The 23,476-nt window shown below is 41.5% G+C and overlaps 1 protein-coding gene across 1 annotated transcript in view; it reads right to left on the minus strand.

Moving 5' to 3' along the window:
- TBX21 (T-box transcription factor 21) overlaps positions 1–21,472 on the minus strand; it is a 110,523-nt gene extending 89,051 nt beyond the window's left edge. Inside the window, exon 1 of the mRNA XM_068263111.1 lies at positions 20,387–21,472. Within this exon, the coding sequence (XP_068119212.1) occupies positions 20,387–21,000 (614 nt within the window). The 5' untranslated portion in view covers positions 21,001–21,472. The remainder of the gene's footprint in view (positions 1–20,386) is intronic.
- Between the last annotated feature and the right edge of the window lie 2,004 nt (positions 21,473–23,476).

Raw genomic sequence — 23,476 nt, forward strand, 5'->3', positions numbered from 1 at the left:
ACCTACCTACCTACCTACCTACCTACCTATACCTACGTGAGCGCACGCATTGTTAGTACCACCAATCATTGCACCTGTTCATGGTACCTGTGTGTGTGTGTGACAGGCAGCTGGGGGAGTCAGGGAGGAGTAGGAGGAGACGAGTTGCTGAAAGAAGCAAGGGGAGCTCGTCGTCAGAAACAGCTGGTGACAGCCAGCCAACATGCCCTTCAACGTCAGCTGCTGATGTCACCATAGTGCCCACACCCCAGAGTGGCTCAGCGGTGTGGAAATGTTTTATCGTGTATGCCAAAGATCAGAGCAATGCCATCTGTACTCTTTGCCACCAAAAATTGAGCCGTGGAAAGGCCAACACCCACGTAGGGACAACTGCCTTACGAAGGCACATGCAGAAAAGGCACAAACTGCAATAGGAAGACCACCTGAGCAAAAGCAGCACACAAAAGCAAAGCCACCCTCCTTCTCCTCTTCCTCCTTCAGGTGCATCATCTTCTTCAACCGCTTTCTCCCTTGCACCTTCACAATCAAAGCCAACCTCCTCCACTCCGCCTCTCACCTTGAGCGGCTCCTGCTCCTCTGCCCACAGCAGTAGCCAGGTGTCGGTGAGGGGCCATTGGGACACCGCAGTGGAAGATACCAGGCCGCAATTATTTCTCAAAAAAAGGCGATACCCAAACTGTACCGGGAAGTAGAAAGGCAAGTGGTGTCATCTCTGGCACACAGCGTTGGGTCAAGGGTCCATCTGACTACGGATGCCTGGTTTGCCAAGCATGGTCAGGGCAGGTACATTACTTATACAGCCCATTGGGTCAACCTGGTGACCGATGGCAAGCAGGGAGTACGTGGCTGTGCAGTGGACCAACTTGTGACACCTCCACGGCTTGCAGGCAGGCCTGTTGCCACCTCCTCTCTTTCTCTTCCTACTTCTCCTGCTCCATCCTCTTTACTGTTGTCCTCCTTGGCTGAGTGGCAGCGCAACTCTACTAGTGCTGCGATCTCCTCTCCAGCTACACAGCCCCAGCTCCCCAGGGCCTATGCTGCATGCCAGGTACGATGGTGTGACGCCATCTTAGACATGTCTTGCCTCTAAGCGGAGAGTCACACTGGAGCAGCTCTCCTGGCTGCTCTTAACAAACAGGTGGATCAGTGGCTGACCCCGCACCAACTGAAGATCGGCAACGTGGTGTGCGACAACGGCAGCAATCTTATTTTGGCTTTGAATTTGGGAAAGTTGACACATGTACCCTGCATGGCACATATGCTCAATCTCGTAATCCAGAGATTTGTATCTAAGTACCCAGGCTTACAGGACATCCTAAAGCAGGCCAGGAAGTTGTGTGGGCATTTCAGGCAGTCTTACACGGCCATGGCACACTTGGCCGATATTCAGCGGAGAAACAACTTGCCAGTGCTTGATTTGCGATAGCCCAACTCACTGGAATTCGACCCTCCTGATGTTCGACCGCCTGCTACAACAGGAGAAAGCTGTCAAACAGTATCTCTACAACTGCAGTCAAAGGACAAACTCTCGGGAGATGGGAATGTTCTGGCCAAAGTACTGGACACTCATGCGAAATGCCTGCAGGCTCATGCGGCCGTTTGAGGAGGTGACAAACATGGTAAGTCACAGTGAAGGCGCCATCAGCGACTTGATCCTGTATGCCTTCTTCCTGGAGCGTGCCGTGCGTAGAGTGGTGGATCAAGCTGTGGATGAGCGTGAACAGGAACAGTTACAGGAGTCAGCGTGGGATCAATTCTCATCAGAACCAGATGTTTCCTCAACACCTGTGGCAGCACAGAGGGGGGAGGAGGAGGAAAAGTCGTGTGGGCAAGAGGAGTTAGATGATGAGGAAGGTGGGTTTTTTTTGAGGAGGAGGAGGCAGCAGAAGAACAAGCGCAGCAGGCGTCGCAGGGGGCTTGTGCTGCTCAACGCTCCCGTGGTATTGTTCGTGGCTGGGGGGAGGAGGAGAACTTACCTGGCATCACTGAGGTAGAGCAAGAGGAGTTGGATAGTACGTCTGGATCCAACTTTGTGCAGATGGCGTCTTTCATACTGTCCAGCCTGTTGAGGGACCCTCGTATAAAAAAACTCAAGGGGAATGAGCTGTACTGGGTGGCCACGATACTAGACCCTCGGTATAGGCACAAAGTGGCGGACATGTTACCAACTCACCTGAAGGCAGAAAGGATGCTGCACATGCAGAACAAGCTGGCAACTATGCTATACAGTGCGTTTAAGGGTGATGTCACAGCACAACGGAATAAAGGTGCCACTGCCAGTAATCCTCCCCTCCCGTGTCCACACAGGCAAGGACAGGACGCTCTAGTGATCTCATGGTGATGTCGGACATGCAGACATTTTTTAGTCCAACGCCTCGCCTTAGCGCTTCTGGATCCACCCTCCACCAACGCCTCGATCGGCAGGTAGCCGACTACCTGGCCTTAAGTGTGGATGTTGACACTGTGAGCAGCGATGAACCCTTGGACTACTGGGTGCGCAGGCTTGACCTGTGGCCAGAGCTGTCCCAATTTGCCATCCAACTTCCGTCTTACCCTGCCTCACGCGTCCTGTCAGAAAGGACCTTCAGCGCAGCTGGAGGTATTGTCACTGAGAAGAGAAGTCGCCTAGGTCACAAAAGGGTTCAGTACCTCACCTTTATCAAAATATATGAGGCATGGATCCCGGAGGGTTACTGCCCGCCCGAAGACTAAGTCAGCATCTCTGCCTGCACGCGTGTGACTGGCTGCATGCCCCAAGACTAAGTCGGTCCCCACACAGCATCTCTGCCTGCAGGCCGCTTGACTGCCACCACCAACAGGGTCCACCAGGACTCTAGGCGGATTCCTTAATTTTTAAGGCCGCTGCTAGCAGCGGCCGCTATAATCATTTTTCTGGTGCGTGTACATGCCTGCCTAATTTTTCTGGCTGCACTGTGGCTGCAACAACAAAACAAAAGGCATGTACATGTGTCAATTCCCCTTCGTAATCGTTACCTTGCCGCAGTGAAGGGGCTTACGTATCACAATGAAGCAATGACCAACGGCTGTATGAGTGTGTTGGGGTTGAGGGGCACACCTGACCCAAGAAAATAGATAAGGTCATTGCTTCATTGTGGACAGACCAAATTCGATCAGCCAGACACTCAGTCACTGTTGTTCTGTCATTCAGCTACCTCAGCCCGACCATATGGGCTTGAAAACCACTATCGCTTGCACTCTGGCCATGGTGCGCACCAGTCCAGCACGGCCGTCACTACACAAACAGCTGTTTGCGGTGCGTTACACAGTGAGTTTGGTCTGTCAGTGTGAAGCAGTACACTAAATACACTCCCTGATTGATGTATACACATGCAAGATGTTTTAAAGCACTTTAGGCCTCCAATTTAGCAATAAAATGTGATTTCTGCCATTAAAACGCTGCTGTGCATCAAATCCTGATTTTTCCTTGGGGACTTTTGGCGTGTATCCCACTCCGCCATGCCCCCTCCAGGTGTTAGACCCCTTAAAAACATATTTTCCATCACTTTTGTGGCCAGCATAAATGTTTTTAGTTTTCAAAGTTCGCCTCCCCATTGAAGTCTATTGCGGTTTGCGAAAGTTTGCATGTTCGTGAACGTTTGCGGAAGTTCGCAAACGCGGTTCGCGAACCGAAAATCTGAGGTTCGGGCCATCTCTAGTCACAAAACTTACATAAATCTTGTGCACATATAGCGTTTATCCAGGAAACACATTTTAGGGGCATGAAGAACCCTAAACTAACAAATAAGAGGTTCCCTGTGGCTTCCTTTAGCAATTCACTGGATTCAAAAAACAAGGGAGTAGCAATTGTCATTTCAAAACAGTTGACACATCTATCCTGGAGAACAGAATCTCAGGGTAGATGCTTGCCGCTTAGTGGGACATTTAACGAACAGAAGTTAACTTTAAAGAGAATCTGTATTGTTAAAATCGCACAAAAGTAAACATACCAGTGTGTTAGGGGACATCTCCTATTACCCTCTGTCACAATTTCGCCGCTCCTCGCCGCATTAAAAGTGGTTAAAAACAGTTTTAAAAAGTTTGTTTATAAACAAACAAAATGGCCACCAAAACAGGAAGTAGGTTGATGTACAGTATTTCCACACATAGAAAATACATTCATACACAAGCAGGCTGTATACACCCTTCCTTTTGAATCTCAAGAGATCATTTGTGTGTTTCTTTCCCCCTGCAGCTACCTTCCACTGAAGTGTCAGGCTGTTTCTTCCTGCAGAGTGCAGACAGCTCTGCCTGTATGTAATTCCTCAGTATGTGCAAGCCCAGCCAGCTCAGAGGATGATTTATCCAGCTTGTAAAAGATAAGAGAGAAGAGAGAAGCTGCCCTAATCTAAATAATACACAGGCAGTGTGCAGAGAGGGGCCTGGAGGGGGGAGATGCATCACAGAACCACAACACTGAAGAACTTGGCAGCCTTCCAGACACAAACTTCATAAAACACTTGGAACATATAGGTCTACGCACTTTTCGTTTTAGCAATAATAGGTGAAAAAAGTTTATTACACATATAGAACTCACAGATTTGCTCTTCAGCAAGAGCTAAACACAGTATTATATTAAAATAATTTTCTGCGCAGAAAGTATTTAAAAACCACAAGGGGCCATCACTCTCTAGATGTTAGTCAGGCTACACTTGCTTACAGAGACGGCAATCATGCAGATTCAAAACGTCTCTGTAGTCAAGCATCCACCTCCTACCACTGCAGTCTCACAGAAATGCTGATACACTCACACAGCAGCTGCCTCCCTGCTAGCAGGGACAGAGTCCATATAGCCAATACATGCATGTACAGTCGGTCGGCATAATAGATATAAGTTCATCCATTTGATCATATCCAGTATAAGGCAAGCTTGAGAGATTTAGCAGCGAAGCACAAAGCAGTTTAGCAAGTTATGCAGCCCATAGTAGTCATTGATGTAATGATATACTTGCAGCTTCATACATTTAAGTCTCAGATCATCCAATTAGCCATATCCAGCATTAAGCAAGCTTAGGAAGGCCTTCCAGACACAGGCTGACAAGTCTGACAAGAGAGAGATAAGTTGATTTATTACAGAGATGGTGATAGTAGAACGTGCTGCAGTAAGCCAGAACACATTAGAATAGCTTTTGGAACTTGTAGGATGATAAAATACAGGATGCAATTTTTGTTACGGAGTCTCTTTAAAGGTCATATCCGCACCAAATTCTGGTCAGATATGTTCTTGGAGGGATTCCTGTCTGCACCAAATGACCTTGCAGAGGGTTCAATAATAGTAGCAGGAGATTAAAATTTTACTATGGATCCTAATAAGGATTCTTTCTGTGGTAGGTCCAGCCTTTCGCTAAGGGCAATATTAAAGGGTAGAAGGCTCATTCTTAAAGCAGAATGTAACGCAGCATTTCTTCTTTGCTCAATAAGATTATTTACAGCATATTATATACTACCACCATTTTTTTTAACTAGAACATCATTTAACTAGTTAAACACAGGACTTTTCAAGCTCAGTGCAGAGAAACCTGGACGCATCCGAAAGGCATATAATGTTATCTTGTGTTTACTTAATTGTATCAAGTGAGGAATGTGACACATTTTCTGACTGTGCAGACTCTCCTGAACACAGACAGACAATCAGAAAGCATTTCTGCCTTCAATACAAGATGAATAAAAGCAGTTATGAATAAAATGCAAAGTCATCTCTCAGAGCAAAACAATTGTACTTTGGGAACTTGTCATTTCTAAATGAATAATAATACTTATGCACAAAAGCAAATATGATAACCGTATAGTGTATAAAAAGTAGGAAAACATGTTTTTATTGAATATTATGTCAGAGTTTAAACCGCTTTAAGAGGCAATTTGTACCTCCCATTAATTCGCCAGTAACTTTATCACTACTTATCACAACTAAATTATCTATTTCTTGTGTTTTCCATCACCAATTAGGCTTTCTTTGAGTGGTACATTTTACTAAGAATTATTTTTTTCTAAATGCATTTTAATGGGAATATTAAGAAAAAAAATTGAAAAAAATCATTATTTCTCAGTCTTCAGCCACTATAGCTACCACCTGAGCGTTATGGACGAGCTCATGCCTAATTTTTCTGGCTGCACTGCGGCTGCAACAACAAAACAAATAGGCATGTATATGTGTCAATTCCCCTTCATGATCGTTTCCTTGCCACGGTGATGGGGCTTGCGTATCACAATGAAACAATGACTGACTATATGAGTGTGTTGGGGGGCACACCTGACCCAAGATAATAAGGTCGTTGCTTCATTGTGAACAGACCAAATTCGATCAGCTGGACACTCAGTCACTGTTGTACTGTCATTGAGCTACCTCAGCCCGACCATATGGGCTTGAAAACCGCCATCGCTTGCACTCTCACCATCATGCGCACCAGTCCAGCACGGCCATCACTACACAAACAGCTGTTTGCGGTGCGTTACACAGTGAGTTTGGTCTGTCAGTGTGAAGCAGTACACTAATTACACTACCTGATTGATGTATACACACGCAAGATGTTTTAAAGCACTTTATGTCTCCAATTTAGCAATGCAATGCGATTTCTGCTCTTAAAACCCTGCTGTGCGTCAAATCTTGATTTTTTTCCCCGGGACTTTTGGCGTGTATCCCCTAAATCAGAGGTTCGAGCCATCTATAATCACCATACACTGTAACGAAACATATTATAACACATGTAGTAACAACAAACATATTACTTACTTGCCATTTATTCAGGTAACACAATTTCATGATTCTTATCTTCACTAACTTCAATACCACAGCGCATGTCATGCACTTTCTAGGTGTGTGAGTGAGTGCGTGCGTGCGTGCACGTGTGTGTGTGTGTGTGTGTGTGTGTGTGTGTGTGTGTGTGTGTGTGTGTGTGTGTGTGTGTGTGTGTGCACTGAGAAATTACTTCAGGCCTTATCTTATCTGAATGGTGGGGGATGAAAGATAATGCTCAGGGCACAAACTCACAAAGGACCAGATTTATCAAAGCTTTACAGACAATTTTTTCTTCTAAAAGCGGAATGAAACCCTGCATTTTTTGTTTGCTCTAAAAAATTACAGGATCTTCTCAAAAAATTAGCATATTGTGATAAAGTTCATTATTTTCTGTAGTGTACTGATAAACATTAGACTTTCATAGATTTTAGATTCATTACACACAACTGAAGTAGTTCAAGCCTTTTATTGTTTTTCTTATTGATGATTTTGGCATACAGCTCATGAAAACCCAAATTTCCTATCTCAAAAAATTAGCATATTTCATCCGACCAATAAAAGAAAAGTGTTTTTAAAACAAAAAAAGTCAACCTTCAAATAATTATGTTCAGTTATGCACTCAATACTTGGTCGGGGATCCTTTTGCAGAAATGACTGCTTCAATGCGGCGTGGCATGGAGGCAATCAGCCTGTGACACTGCTCAGGTGTTATGGAGGCCCAGGATGCTTCGATAGCAGCCATAAGCTCATCCAGAGTGTTGGGTCTTGCGTCTCTCAACTTTCTCTTCACAATATCCCACAGATTCTCTATGGGGTTCAGGTCAGGAGAGTTGGCAGGCCAATTGAGAACAGCAATACCATGGTCAGTAAACCATTTACCAGTGGTTTTGGCACTGTGAGCAGGTGCCAGGTCATGCTGAAAAATGAAATCTTCATCTCCATAAAGCTTTTCAGCAGATGGAAGCATGAGCAGTGCCACAGGCTGATTGTCTCCATGCCACGCCGCATTGAAGCAGTCATTTCTGCAAAAGGATTCCCGACCAAGTATTGAGTGCATAACTGAACATAATTATTTGAAGGTTGACTTTTTTTGTGTTTTTCTTTTATTGGTCGGATGAAATATGCTAATTTTTTGAGATAGGAAATTTGGGTTTTCAGGAGCTGTATGCCAAAATCAGCAATAAGAAAAACAATAAAAGGCTTGAACTACTTCAGTTGTGTGTAATAAATCTAAAATATATGAAAGTCTAATGTTTATCAGTACATTACAGAAAATAATGAACTTTATCACAATATGCTAATTTTTTTAGAAGATCCTGTATTTACAGCATTTATATACAACTAGCATTTTTTACTAAAACAGCATTCAAAGGGTTACACACGGGCTGGAAAGTTCAGTGCAGAAAAATGTGGACACATCCGAAGTTGTAGATAATGTTATCTTTATTTATTTAATTTATTTATTTATTTATTGTATTTATAAAGCGCCAACATATTACGCAGCGCGTTATCTTGTGTTTACTTAAATGTATCAAGTGAGGAATGTGACACATTCTTTGACTATGCAGAAACTGCTGGACACAGAGAGACACTGAAAGCATTTCTGCCTCCAATACATAACGAATAAAACCAGTTATGAATAAAATGCAAAGTCAGCTCACAAAGCAAAAAACTGTACTTTTGGGAACGTATAATTTCTAAATGAATAATAATACCTATGCAAAAATGCAAATATGATAACCATATGGCATATAAAAAGTAGGAAAACATGTTTTTATTGAATATTATGTCAGGGTTTTATACCGCTTTAAAGGGACCCTGAGCAGTGACTGAAATGAAAAGATTTCACTTACCTGGGGCTTCCTCCAGCCCACCGTAGGCCGTGAGGTCCCCCGGCGTCCTCCTGGCTCCTCTCCGTCTGCCTCTGCCGGCTCCCGTTACCGGCGACACCTGGGCCGGTTGTCGGGCCGGCTCCTTCTGGATCCTCACGCATGGTGTTACACCAAGCGCTTCGCATCATCATGGCGGCCGGCGTGACAGGTCTGCACATGCGTGGTGTTCTAAACCGTGCATGTGCAGACCTTTCACCCTGGCCGCCGTGATGACACCTTGCGTGAGGATCCAGGAAGAGCCAGCCTGACACCCGGCCCGGGTGTCACCCATAATGGGAGCCGGCAGAGGCAGATGGAGAGGAGCCAGGAGGATGTCGGGGGACTTTGTCGCTTATGTTGGGCTGGAGCAAGCCCCAGGTAAATGAAATCTTTTAATTTCAGTCACTGCTCAGAGTCCCTTTAAACAGTTCTAACTAGCAGGGACCTATTCTGCATGATATAAGAAAATTCTTAAATCCTACCTAATGGCGGCAGTTTAGCGTGAAATGAATTTCTAGAACTGCACTACAGCTAATAAAAGTGCAAATCCATTCCTAAACTGCAGCAGATTGAGAAGTGCTCAATAGCACTTCTACAGCTTGTGCAGCAGTGCAGACTAGGAATGATTTTTGAAGTTCTCCTCCCCCTGCTGACATTTGTCCTGTGAAGCTGTTCTGTGCTTAACCCTTCCAGGCATTGGGCATTGATGTAATACAGTAGATGAATTGGTTACCTCAGCAACAGCAACTCTCACACAATGCACTGTCTGAGAAACCTTCCTAACGCCTCCTATTTAAAAACAGTTTTAGAAGGAATCTGCACTATATAGTGACTTCTTAAAATGTCTGAGACAGTTCTGCACGGATTTCTAAAAACCTACCAATATTTTGTCTCAGACACTCTTGATAAATGCCCCCAGTGTGCTTAGTGTTGTTCATAAGTAGTGTATAAGTCGACCCCTAAACTTTAATATAGTGAATCAGATCACAATTTCTAGACTTATAGTCCAGTATATATGGTAAACTATGGAAAAAGATATATTTTTCATTATTTATTTGTCCATACTGGTATGTGTGGACTGCAGTGCTTACTAAGGAGGGAGAGTGGATAATTGCTGCACTTGAGGGCCTGGAAGCTTTGTTGCTGGTTGCACTTTAGGGACAGGAGGGGTTAATGGCTGCAATACAGTGCAACCATTAACCCCTCCTGGTCCCCAAATGCAGCCACTAACTTGCTGAGTAGACTCATACTTGAATAAAATCCTGCTTAAGAGATTCAAATATTGAAGTTGACTTGTACACGAGGTCAACTTATATTCAAGGATATATACGGTATAACACATACATAATTAACCATGTTTTCCATCTACCCAATATCACATATACATGCAATTCAAATGACTGACCAATCATTACACTGTATGTCTTAAATTTTTTCCCTTCATTGGCTATCATTCATAAAGCATTTCCGCATGCTGAAATGCTTAAAACAGCTGACTTTACCGCCCATGTAGCAAATTCAGCATTCATAAAGGCTTCTTCCGCATGAAAAGCTGATCTTACCGAGCAGAGCGATAAATCACCGCCTTGTGCGGTGATTATTGTAAAAAATGTAGCAACATGTTAGTTCATAAAGATCACCGCAAGCGGTGTGAGGTCGGGAAGTTCCGCTCCCTCTGTTGGGGTGATAACAATATAAGTGAATGGAGACACACAGACCTCCCAGGCAGCTGCCGTAGAGCGGAACACGGAGAAATGTATCAACTCGGCTGCTTCCTGTGTTTCCGCAAGCCTACCGCCTGCTTACCGACAGCCTAGTTCGGGGAATCTCCGCATTGCTATCGCAACTGGATACATTTTTATGAATGCCCACCCAGAAGTCTAAAATCCCGACAGCTGTGTTTTCCCGCACACATTCTCTTTACTGACAACCTTTTTATGAATGATAGCCATTGTGTCTCCTTCTTTTTTTCCCTGGTAATATAAAGTCCTTCCTGAGATCAAGCTTGCTCACACAAATGCACATGACAGTTTATTATTCTCAGTGCACTGCTGAGCAGCGCACGTGTGCTCATTATATAGTACACATTGATGCACCTTGCTGAAATCAGCTCTGTTCTAATTGATCATGTTATTTTATGTTTCGACATTTTTATGTAGCCAAACGTCCAGAACATTACATTACTCAAATATAATCACAGCAGAGAGGATGACAAAAGTACATAGTCAACACGTCAGGCGTTCCAGCAGCATACAAGCTTCACATGCCGGAAATCACCAAAGTTCCCCGCTCTAAATATTGTCCCATTATTTTAACTATGCTTTACAGCAATTGATTGCATTATCCTAACTCGCTGCATGCAGGCTTTGTATTAAAGTCTATGTCCAGTCTCCATTGCAGTTCACACTCATTAAAATGCATGTGTATAGCAACTGACCACCATGAGCCTAGCCTAACTGTAATGTTTTTTTTTTAATTACAGCTGACATCTTTAGCACTCCTTTCCAGAGTCATATCACTAAAGGCTCATTGTAAGTGTATTGCTGTGGTTTGTGGATCATTTGCAATCTGCAAAATGCAAGGGTACTGTGATTATCATGGAAATCAGTCTTTCCAGTATGCTGCATTTTACCTATGCTTGTGTTGAAGTTAAAGTGAAGTTAAAGCAGCATTTTTAGCCCCCAGGGCATCTCAAAAGCACATGAAAAATGCATGCTAACAATGTGGCTCATGGCTAAAAAAAATCCATTCTACCTCTTCTTTTTACTTTTAAATGTTTGTTAGAGGCTTTTATTACCCTATTTCGAAAGTAGGCAGATAAGGACTGCTGTAATTAGCAGAAGCAATGAGCAAGCAAAAGAAAATGGCAGCTCCTACAGTTATTAGAAACCAGGACAAACTAAAGGGATTCAAGCAGCTTTTTTCCTGCAAAGTGTGCCCGAGCCAAAGCTGAAGCTCAGGTATACAACACCACATACTTACCTAAAGAGAGGGAAGCCTCAGGATCCTATTGATGCTTCCCTCGGTGGTCTGTTGTCCCCTGTCGCTGAGCGGCACCTCCTCCCCCCGAAGCTTAGCAACAATGCATTGTCGCATCCTATCGGGGCACCGCGGCTCCTTTTCCACATTCATGGCCACGCAATAGCTGACTGAGCCTACCCGCCCATGCGCAGGCCATCATTGCGGAAGAGGAGCCACGTGGCCATGACAAGGAGGGGGTCTGCGCTCAGCATCAGAGGCACTATGGACCACCGAGGGAAGTCTCAAGAGGATCCTGAGGCTTCCCTCATTGCAGGGTAAATATAAATGTTGAACCCGAGCTTCAGCTCAGGTCCGCTTTATAGTCAATGAAAGTGCAAGTAAACTATAAACCAAATGCAATGCTATGCTATTTTCTTGTGATTTCCCTGTTTTTTTTTATTTTCTGTTCTGTTAAAGGCCTCTATGAAAAAACGTAAATGCAATTGAAAATAAATAATCACATCACAATCATGCTGAAGTGCACATAAAACTTTATGTAAAATAGAAAAAAAATCACAATTTCTTAGCCGTGCGCTTGGAATCGAGCTTTGTGATTTTAAAAAGTGTCCTTCAGAGGAGCACACAATATAATCCTTATCAAAGTCATAGCCCTATGTCTCTGTGTCGTTGGCCAAATCATTTATCAGTATGCTTTTGGGATGTCAGATGCTTAACGTCTTAGTACAAACATTTATATAATAAATATCTTTCAACTTAAGGCTGTACCTTTTGTAACTATTCTTTTGGGGGGGTCTTGCTGGATGCCCATGGTGGCAGTATATGGCTTGGTGTAAAATATACACATAAATGTATGACTGTAATCCAGCCCGTTAAGCTGGCCATACACATCCAATGTTTCAAATGTTTGATTGCTTTCTGAGAGCGCTAAGTTCAGAAGGAATCAATCCCAATTACACACAGTACATACATTTTTATAGATTCTATACACTATAGACCGCCATTCCACTGCCACCCCTGCCCTGCCCACCCACCACCAACTATTATCATCTCTTCCTAGTAATAAATCAGGTTTGGCTGCAACCAGCCTGTTATAAGATATAGGTTAAAGGTCTGTGTGGTGTACAGAGTAGCTCATGGCAGGTCTTTTCCTTACAGCATGACTAATGAATGACTCACACAACATATTAAGTAGACATATTTGGGCTGCTTGCTTCTGTAAAAATCAGCCCCTGTTACATTAGATAACTATAAAGATATCAGATTTTCTACAGTTACACTGAAAAATATCTGATGTAGCCACAGCAGATCTTACTGTCTCCAGCTGTTTCCTATTGTGTTCCCAAAACAAACTGGCTTACGCAATCCCTCCTCGCTCATCACATCACATCTGACTGTAATTATATGTCAGTAGTAGTGAACAAAAATTCTCCTATCAAACAAATTTCCATTGATCTAAGGAGATAATTGAACTTATTCAATCAAAGCCTCAAGATTGGCAGCTGCTGGGTATGATGGATCCAGTTATTTTTTTCCTGGGTCAGAATTAATTTGTGTGTTAGGAGAATTTTCACTCATCGCTAGCTAGTAAGCTTCTTTAGAGCATTTACCTCCAGGCATGCAGCTGCTGCTGGACAATGGCCTCAATTCACTAAGATCATGCTGGAGATAATAAGGCAAGAGAAAACTTGCCACGGCACAGTGAGAGAGTTATCTTATCTCTTCATTCCATAAGTTACCTCCTCTGTAGTTAATTTACCTCCTCTGTAGTTATTTTCACACGCAGTTAATAAACCGCCTGTCTTTAACTCTGGAGTTATTTTAAGGATTGAACAGTTAACTTACTTAAAGACAGAAGAGTTAACTTTAGGTTTGCCTGAGGTAAAATGTTTCCTGAATACGACATTCCTCATCACCATGGTGATAACTCTAGAAACGTTATTAAAGACAGGAGTAAGCTTAGTGAATTGAGGCCACTGGAAACTAAGTAACATGGCTGCATTCTCTATTAAACATTTACTGGGAACTGTACATTGAACGATGTAGACACACACAATTTAAAATATATATATACCTGTAAAGAAACTTAGATAGCAAGACTGGAAGCTGTAAAACAGATCACCGGGATATAAAGTGAAATTTCATCAAGTTTTATTGACATATAAATTAAAAAAATTAAAAGCTGAGGACACAGGTCATCTAAAAGATGAGGCAAGGAACTCAGTTGTGGAAGTCTGAACTTGTGATATTACATGCTTCACTAATGTGTTTACAAAGGAGACAACTCTATTGCATAACAACGTAGTGGGTTGTTACCAGCATGGGCGGCGCTACACTGGGGCACACTGGGGCACTGGCCTCCCCGGGAATCATTGTGTCCCCCCAAGTAAAACAAACCCCCACATTTCCAGGACCAGGCAGCATACAGTGAACAGGATAGATTCTGTAAAAAATACTCTCCATGTCAGTCTATGTAGGCGTTAAAGGGGCACCATGGCGAACATTTTTAAAATTTAAAATATGTGCAAGCATTGACAAATAAGAAGTACATTTTTTCCAGAGTGAAATAAGCCATATATTAATTTTCTCCTATGTTGCTGTCACTTACAGTAGGTAGTAGAAATCTGACAGAAGCGACAAGTTTTGGACTAGTCCATCTCTCCGTAGGGGATTCTCAGCAATGCTTTTACTCTTTATAAAGGTATTCCCTAAAAAAGATTAAAACAATAATGCTGGCCAGCATCCCTGCTTGCTACACAGTTTTTTGGCAGTTGGATAGAGCAAAAATAAATCCCTAAGAATTCCCTATGAAGAGAATATAAGTAATGTTACCGATATTCTACTATCAGCTTTTGTCGATAGCAGAATATCGATGATGTTACCATTATTCTACTATCAGCTATCTTATCCTATGCTCACACTAACCTCCACCTCCAATGCCAAACAATAGCCTGCCCCTTACCTATGCACAACACTAATCTGCCCTCTATGGTATATATAACCGCTATAAAAACTTTTGTCACAGTGGATTGCTATGGTATAGCTCTCATTAATACAGTATATCTAATATAACCATTTAACTTTTAGGGCAGCGGATATTACGGTATTGTTAATATAAAAATGAAACTTTTATGGCATCAGCTACTGTTGTTACGGTATATAGAACTGTTATGGTGGTATATGTAATATAAATTTTATGGCAACGGATATCATTGTTACGGTATATATAATCGTTATCATGGTATATTTAATAGCAAGAAGTTTTAAATCAGGATGATAGCATTTATTGGCTACCGTAAAAGAATAAGAGTAAGCTTTCGGCTGGTATATTTAATATAGCTGTAAAACTTTGGTGGCAGGGTATATCGCTGTTACAGTATATATAACCATAATGATGGTTTATTTAACACAATCGGTAAACTTTTGTGGCAGTGCCAATCCTTGTTACGGTATATATAACTACTATGGTATATAATTGTAAAATTATATTAGTGTGGCCAAATTATGCAGCCTGCACCTAGAATAATAATATGCTGGTAAACTAACATTGAAAGTATACTGTAGTTGCGCCCAAATTACCTCACGATACTATTAACTTACTAACATTGAAAGTATAGTCGCACCCAAATTACCTCACAATACTATTAACTTACTATTTCAAAATCCCATAGCAGCCAGTTTATGCACAAAAACATTTTGAAATATGGCCTACACTGTAGCAGTAAGAACATTACATTATAGTCCCCTGAGATAGAGCGAATCATGTAAATTGTTTGATTTTATATGTCAAATAGCACTATGGAAAAATTGTCAGCACTATACAAAATGCGTACAGAATATAAACCATCTAGATGACAGTACGCTCCATTATTCTGAGCTGCATATACTTTACATTTATGACTTCTTTGTATCGCTAATTAATTTCTGTATAGTACGTCAATACCTTGTCTCACCACTGCTAAAGAGCACAGTATTAGCAATCAGACACACAGTATTAGCAATCAGACACAGCTATTCCTGCTGTATATTAATCAGAGCTTTGTTTGCCAAAGGTTATTTTCAAAGGAAAGCTGTGTAGCTGTATCATAAAAAAAAAAATGCTACTTTCATTAACAATGGATAAAAAATATATCAGTGCTATACTGGGGCAGTGGGGCAGCACGGTGGCGTGGTGGTTGGTGCTCTCGCTTTTCATCACCGGATCCTCATTTTGAATCCCAGCCAGGACACTATCGGCACAGAGATTGTATGTTCTCCCCAGGTCTGTGTGAGTTTCCTCCAGGCGCTCCGGTTTCCTCCCACATCCCAAAAACATACAGATAAGCTAATTGGCTTCCCCCTAAAATTGTCCCTAGACTATGATACATACCATACACTTCATGATAGATACGTTGACGTATAACTATGGTAGGGATTAGATTGTGATTTCCTCTGAGGGACATTTAAGTGACAAGACTAGTGTATATACTCTGTACAGCGCTGCAGAAGATGTCGGCGCTATATCAATACTAAATAATAATAATAATTTTAGTCATGTTGTTATACAATGTTGTCAGAGATTATCCTCATATGTCATGCTGCCGCCAGGCACTTATGTGTTCCTCAAAGTGTCAAAAACAAATGCTGCTCACTTGAGACTGTGGCAGCCTTACACAGTGTGTGCAGGGCTTCCTATAATACTCATCTGCCTGCTTGTGACTTTAGCTTGATGCTTTTCCCAGAAGTCACTGCCAGTACACATAGCTGATTATAACATTTCAGGCATCCTTGGCACTGTGAGTCTTTCTCTGGCATGTCTTTCACCCCACGATGAAGGCAAAACGTTTCATCAGGATGATACCATGTATTGACTAAAATTCAAAGAGTAAGATTTTAACTATCCAAAGAAGGCTTATTAGGTCGAAAGCTTATGCTTCGAATTTTGCCAGTTAGCCAATAAAGAGTAGTTCATATTTTCTCCTTCACTGATGGCTACACAGAACAATACAATAATCTACTGCTGCTACCCTTAAAGGGAACCAGTACTGAGTAAAAATATTTAAAATAAACACATGAGGTAACGTCCAATGAACATTACATAGTTACCTTGCCATCAGTTCCTCTCAGAAGCTCACCATTTTCTTCTGACAATAATCCCTTCCAGGTCTGACAATATTTTGTCAGATCTGAAATATATCAGTTGCTGTCAGTCAAATATCAGTTGCTGTCAGTTATAGCTGAGAGGAAAACTGATGTACCAGGTAATGTCCATGTTTCCCTATGACTCAAGTGGGCGATGTTACAGTTTAACTGTGTGCTGACCAGAAAGCTGTTATGGGTAATGGCCATTTTCAAAATGGAGGACGGAAAATTCCCTTGATCTCAGTGAACAAACAGGAACGCGGGACAGGAGAAAGACACTGAGGAGTAGACTACATGGAAGGTAAGTATGACTTGGGTATGCTTATTTTGACTTTTAATTTTCAGTTCAGGTTTTCTTTAAGGAATGAGTTGCAAGAAATGTGGGCACCTGTGGCGATTTTGGGCGCTCCATAGGCACTAATGCAAATATCGTTAATACGGCACCCAAAGCAGAAACTTGGGGGCCCGATAAATATCATTTTTAACATTAGAACATTGAAGTTTTTGGAGGAGCAAGTAAATACCTTACAAAAATTGCTAAATTATTGCAATAGAAATTATTACAAATCAAATGATTTGGAGTCAAAATTCACTGCAGCGCTCCAAGCAGACCCAGGGGAGCTATCATAAATCCAAGTATGATATAACTGCAAATGTGTCCACACACCACACACATACATGGGTGGAGAAGGAGGCAGGCTGCTTCCTGCTTGCTGAAAAAGAGAGACATTCCTCTTTATCTAGATTAGTTGTCCCCAGCCAAAGGCTCAGGAGTCAGATATGTCTCTTAATTAATTTTATCGCAGCTCTCAACAGGTGCTCAAGGCCAGTGCTTCATTACATGCATTTTATAAACATAAAGTCAAGCAGCTGATCCCCAATCAAATCACGTCATTAAACATATTTTACGTTATCGATAGCTTCTGAGTTCTGTTTCCTAGCATTGTTGCTCATTTGTGAAATGTTCCTGTGCTATATGGGCCTTCAAAGGTTGGGGACCTCCGACTGAGATGTTTTAGAAATAATAGGAATTTCTTTTAAGAACCAGTTGAATTTTTTTCTGTGTGGTCTCATCTATCATCTCAGTAAATCGCTATTTCCTGCAATGATTTATGGGCTATTTTGCAGAATTACTGCGGTGCTAGGAGAGGGAAACATAAGTTGAACAATTTTGGATTGTTTTAAAAACATATATTTTTAGCCAATACTAAAGGAAGTTAGTTTCATGTTAAATGGACTGATGCAATAGATCTAAAGTACTTAAGGTGAAATATTTTCTTACAAGTATTGGGCATGGTATGTTTTCTGAATGTTTACATGTTCAATGTGCTGAAATAAATGCTCAACGGATGTGCATGATTTCTTAAATAAAATAAAAAATTGGATGTTACCTTATTTATTTATTTTTATCCCTGGAGTACTAGGTAAGGCACTCTCTTAGATCTCCAACTTTGCGAAATCTGACATTTTCCAAAGTACTTTGAAGATATGATTGTTTGAAGGGTACAGCTTTTAGCCAAACCACCAAACCACCAGGAAGTCAGACTAAATGCAAGAAATGAAAAAATACTTTTACATTTCCTATCGTGTGCTCTATCAGCTGTAGCCTCAAGTACATAGTCCATAGCCACAAGCGCTTGTGACCAAGGGTACATCTGCAGCTAATAATGTCTGTTATTTGAAAGTATTCATTCTGTTTATAACTTAAGAGCACCAAAGTGCACATTCTACGGCATAGAAGGGGATCTCCACATCCTACGGCATAGAAGGGTATCTCCATAAGAAGGAAGTGCACACAATCAGTGAAGATCTGAGACAGAAGAAATGTACTATTTTGTTCTGAATAAATTCCACCCCTTCTTTTTGTAATAGTAGGGCTCTGACAAATGTAAAATATTCCCCTGACCATTTCCTATATGTGCTCTTATTGTGTGTCAGGGAAAACATGATTCTCTGATAACTGAAAGATTTTATGTTGGATTGGCACCATTCATTTAAACATCTACAGATGTGAGTGGGTAGGATTGGGCCTTTCTTTGCCCTTGGTGACAGAAAAGTAAACATTAGTACCGCTGCCAAATTTCTGCCATATGTATGACTTAACTAAGCAGCTGGTGTACTCGACATTGCTGATTAGTTAGTTCTTTTTCCCTTAGAAAACACATTTTAAATGTAAACTAAGGGTGTTTAAGGTCACAAGTGACACTTCTTAAATGCAGTCATTTGCCCTCCACTGGTCTTGCACAGCTTGGGTGTTGGCATCAAGAAGAGATTGAATAACTTCCAAATTTATGGTTTCCTTGTAAAAGCTTTTTCACTTTATAATAGTAAATAAAGTCCTCTACTGGGCTGCCCTTGGCTAAAAAATTAAAAATGTTATAATTTTTTTTCATTACATTAGCATGAAACATGTTGAAATCTTAATAACCGCAAGTGTTGTGAGATTTGTTACTGTGTCATTAATAATAATAATACTGTTTTGACCATCAACTTGATTTGTAAAACATAATTTGTCCTAGCACATTAAAGCACATGTGTAGTTATTCACAGACCTAAAATACTGTCACGGAATTTTACAGTAAATGGTTGCGTATGACTCAGACTTATTGACACCTACCAAGAAAATGAAAGGATGTCAATTTGTCACCCCGATGAAGCCTACCTATTTTTTATTGGTTGCCAACAAAATAATGATTACACATAATTAATAAGAAGCATTCCTGCAGTTTTAATTAAAGCGAATCAAATTACAGCTGATTAAAAAAATAAAAGTTTAGTTTTTATTCTTGTTTTGTTTTTTAAAAATGATGTGTACATATGCATGCTTAATGCCAAATGGCATGTATAATGCCAAAATGTACTAATGATAAGCAAGTTCTTACAGGATAATCTGAAACTTCATCCTAGTAATCGAGATGGAATATCTTCTTTTTTTTTATTGCATGTTTAGAGCAATGTGAGTATATCTATATAGTTTCGCAAGCCTGATCTCTCTCAATATCACTTTGCTCTCACCACAGGATGTATGCTATTAATATAGGTGTAAAATGAATTATTAAATATACAGACGTGCATAGTGTGGCATTACATAGTGCATCAATGACTGTTGTCATGATAGGATTGTCCTATTAATATTTCTGCGTATGAATATTTAGTAGACTTGATATTTAATCAAGTTATGGAATTAACAATTTTTATACAGGAAAATATTGTCTGGGAATAAAATTGGGATCATTGGTATAATTTGCATTTTAGTAATTTTACGATGGGTTAATGGGTGCATATTAATTGTGTAATGTTACAGATAAATTATGTTGGCGCATATTTCTAATTTTTAATAAAATTTTGTATGTTTAATAATAAAATTAAAATAAAAGTCCTACATTTTTATATACACTGCTGAAGTCTGACCACAGACATTCTATAGACTTGAAAATGGAGACAGTCCAAAATTATTTAGCTAGTAAAGCATTTGCATCTTTAAAAATATTTACAGCTTTAGAATTCACATTTTAGTGAAATATTGCTGCTCTGCAATTCATAAAAAAAAATTCCTGGGGCCTTAACAAAATGTAATCACAAACGCTAATCTATGAAACAAAAAATGTGGTGATTTAAAATAATAAATCAACCTACAGCATAGAGAAAAGTTATGACTTACCTGCCTTGCTTTGTGATGATCATCTCTGTCTGGTGCTTGTGAAATTTACTCCACAGATGGTGATTGGACAGGCTCACCTGTATCTTCTCTGAGCTCTGGCACCCAGCACTGGGGGAACGAGTGAAAGAGTTTGGTAGGCTTATGGGGTATGGCCCACCACATGGAGAATAACTTTCTGTTTCTTCCAGCTTAGGAGTACAGTCCTGGCTATAAGAGCAGTTAGCGGAGGTTACGTTATGGGCTCCATGGAGATAAGGGTAATTAGCAGGTAAGTTATCGTCTCTAGAGTCAACATTAAATTTGTCTTGCTGTGCTGTAGAAAGGCCCTGTTCACTTGTACCACATGGCAGGTCTTCATTACTCTGCATCAGTTTTTCACTTTGAATCCCCATCATGCTTCGCTTTCTCACTCTTCCCTGTACATCGGTTTCACTCTGCATCCTTGTTCCGCTGCTCATGTCCACACTTTGCATCTCAACCGAGCTTTGCACGTTTGCCTTGCTTTGAATCCCTGCTATGCCTGGCAGGCCTGTGCTCTGCTCCCTCATCATGCCTGGCATCCTCAGTAGCTCTGTTGTGCCTTGCATGTGCTGCTTCGCTTGTAGATTATACATTCAAATTTCTGCAGGTTTTCTGACCTGTAAGGCTTCAATGCACCCATGGAAGTATCTTAGAGCTACCCTTCCAGTGTCACTGTCACTGTAACACCAGGTGGATGTCAGACAAGGGTCACGTGTGAGTTTGTCTAGTGGCAGCCCCTCCTCCACCTATGCACCTGTCACTATCTCCCCATCACTTTGGCACATGTCACTCTGACCCTGAAACAACATCAGCTTGCAGACTCTCTTCTGTTACCTGAAAGTGCTCAGTCCTTCATTTTTACTGACACTCCTGTTCTTATCACACTGTCCTAGTTCCTTACTATAACCTATCTTGTCGCCTTATTTCTGTCTGTATCCATTACACCCATAACTGCATCTTCTTCTGCTGTGTCACCCTGTCACTCCTCGCTGTCTTTTCATAATACTGTCGCTTGCTGTGTGACTTAGGACGTCACCAAGTCCTCTCTACCACTGTCAGTTCGTCTCTGTGAGTCTGCCTCTTTGCATATGTCTCTCACCTCAAGCTTTTTATCATAGGAAAATTAACTGTTCACTGATTGGTTAAGGTCGCCCCCACAATTCTGCCCACGGTGTGATCTCAGAGGTAGAGGTGCCTAAAAGTCAGTTTTCTGTCCCCACATTCACACGAGTGAACATACACATGGTAACAAGATTGTAAGGACACTACAAACTAGCAGTATTGTACACAGTGAAAAGGCAGGCAGTGTCAGCGTACTACAGACAGTGCTGGTGTGGGTGCTGAAGATACGAAGTGTCATAAGTGTTTATATCCCTGAGCATGAGTCTCTGTTGCGAGGCATTTTGTGCTATGAGCATATTTATTTTGAAGTGTGTGTTTGTGGTGTAGTGCAACATGTGCAGGAAGTAACTCCTCAGGTTACTGGCAGCTCCGGCAATCCGCCGGTAACATGAGGAGAAACAAGAGAGGGATATACAGGGTCAGTATATAAATATATACGCACATTAAGAATTAAATAGGAAGTGTGTGTGCGCATATACATACATATATATATATATATATATATATATATATATATATATATATATATATATATATATATATATACACACATACTTACACACACACACAGTATCTCAAAAGTGAGTGCACCTCTCACATTTTTTAAAATATTTTATGATATCTTTTTATGGGATAACAGTAAAGGTATGACACTTTGATACGTTGTGAAGAAGCCAGTTTACAGCTTGTATAACCGTGTAAATTTGTAACAGTGTAAATTTGCTGTCTCATCAAAATAGTTGAACACACAGCCATTCATGTCTAAACTGCTGGCAAAAAAAAAAAAAGTACACCCCTAATTCAAGAGGAACTATGGCGAAAATCTTAAAATTTAAAACGCATACAAATAAGAAGTATGTTTCTTCCAGAGTAAAATGAGCCATAAATTACTTCCCCCCTATGTTGCTGTCACTAAAGGTAGCCATACACTGGTCGATTTGCCATTAGATCGACCAGCTGACAGATCCCTATCTGATCGAATCTGATCATAGAGGGATCGTATGGCTGCCTTTACTGCAAACAGATTGTGAATCGATTTCAGCCTGAAACCGATCACAATCTGTGGAGCCGCCGCAGCCGCCTGCCCCCCCCCCCCCCTCATACATTACCTGGAGCTGGCTCCGGGTCCTCTTCTCCGCGCTGCACCCCGCACCGCATCCCAGCATACACTGTGTCACTCCGTGACCAGGAAGTTCAAATAGAGCGCCCTCTATTTGAACTTCCTGGTCACTGGAGTGACACAGGAAGTAATGTACGCTGGGATAGAAGCAAGAGCGGTGCAGCGCGGAGAAGATGCGGAGAAGACGCGGAGAAGATGCCCGGGAGCCAGTGTCAGGTAATGTATAACTGTATCGGATCGGCCGCCGCTAGCGACACGCTCTCTACCCGTGGGCGATCGACGGAAGTAGCCCGCACGGCGCGATCGACGGACCGATCCGATTTCGGGAGGAAATTGGATCAGCAGGTGCGTTTAGCGCGAACGATTGGAAGCAGATTCGAACCCAGTGATCGAATCTGCTGTCGAATCGGCGGCAAATCGGGCCAGTGTATGGCCAGCTTTACAGTGGGCAGTAGAAATCTAACATTACCAACAGGTTTTGGCTAGTCCATCTCTCCATAGAGGATTCTCAGCATGACCTTTATTCTTTATAAAGACATTCCCTGACAATGATTAATACAAAGATGCTGGCCAGCCTCCCTGCTCGCTGCACACTATTTTGGCAGTTGGGCGGAGCAACTGCCATTCACTAAGTGCTTTTGAAAATAAAGAAAACCCTGAGAACCCCACTATGAGAAGATGGGCTAGTCCAAAATCTGTTGGTAATGTCAGATTTCTACTACTTACTGTAAGTGACAGCAACATATCAGAAAACTCATTTATGGTGCATTTTACTATAGGAGAAATGTACTTCTTATTTGTATGTGTTTTAAATTTTAAGATTTTTT

The sequence above is a fragment of the Hyperolius riggenbachi genome, chromosome 12 (assembly GCF_040937935.1).
Source record: "Hyperolius riggenbachi isolate aHypRig1 chromosome 12, aHypRig1.pri, whole genome shotgun sequence".
Classification (NCBI taxonomy): Eukaryota; Metazoa; Chordata; class Amphibia; order Anura; family Hyperoliidae; genus Hyperolius; species Hyperolius riggenbachi.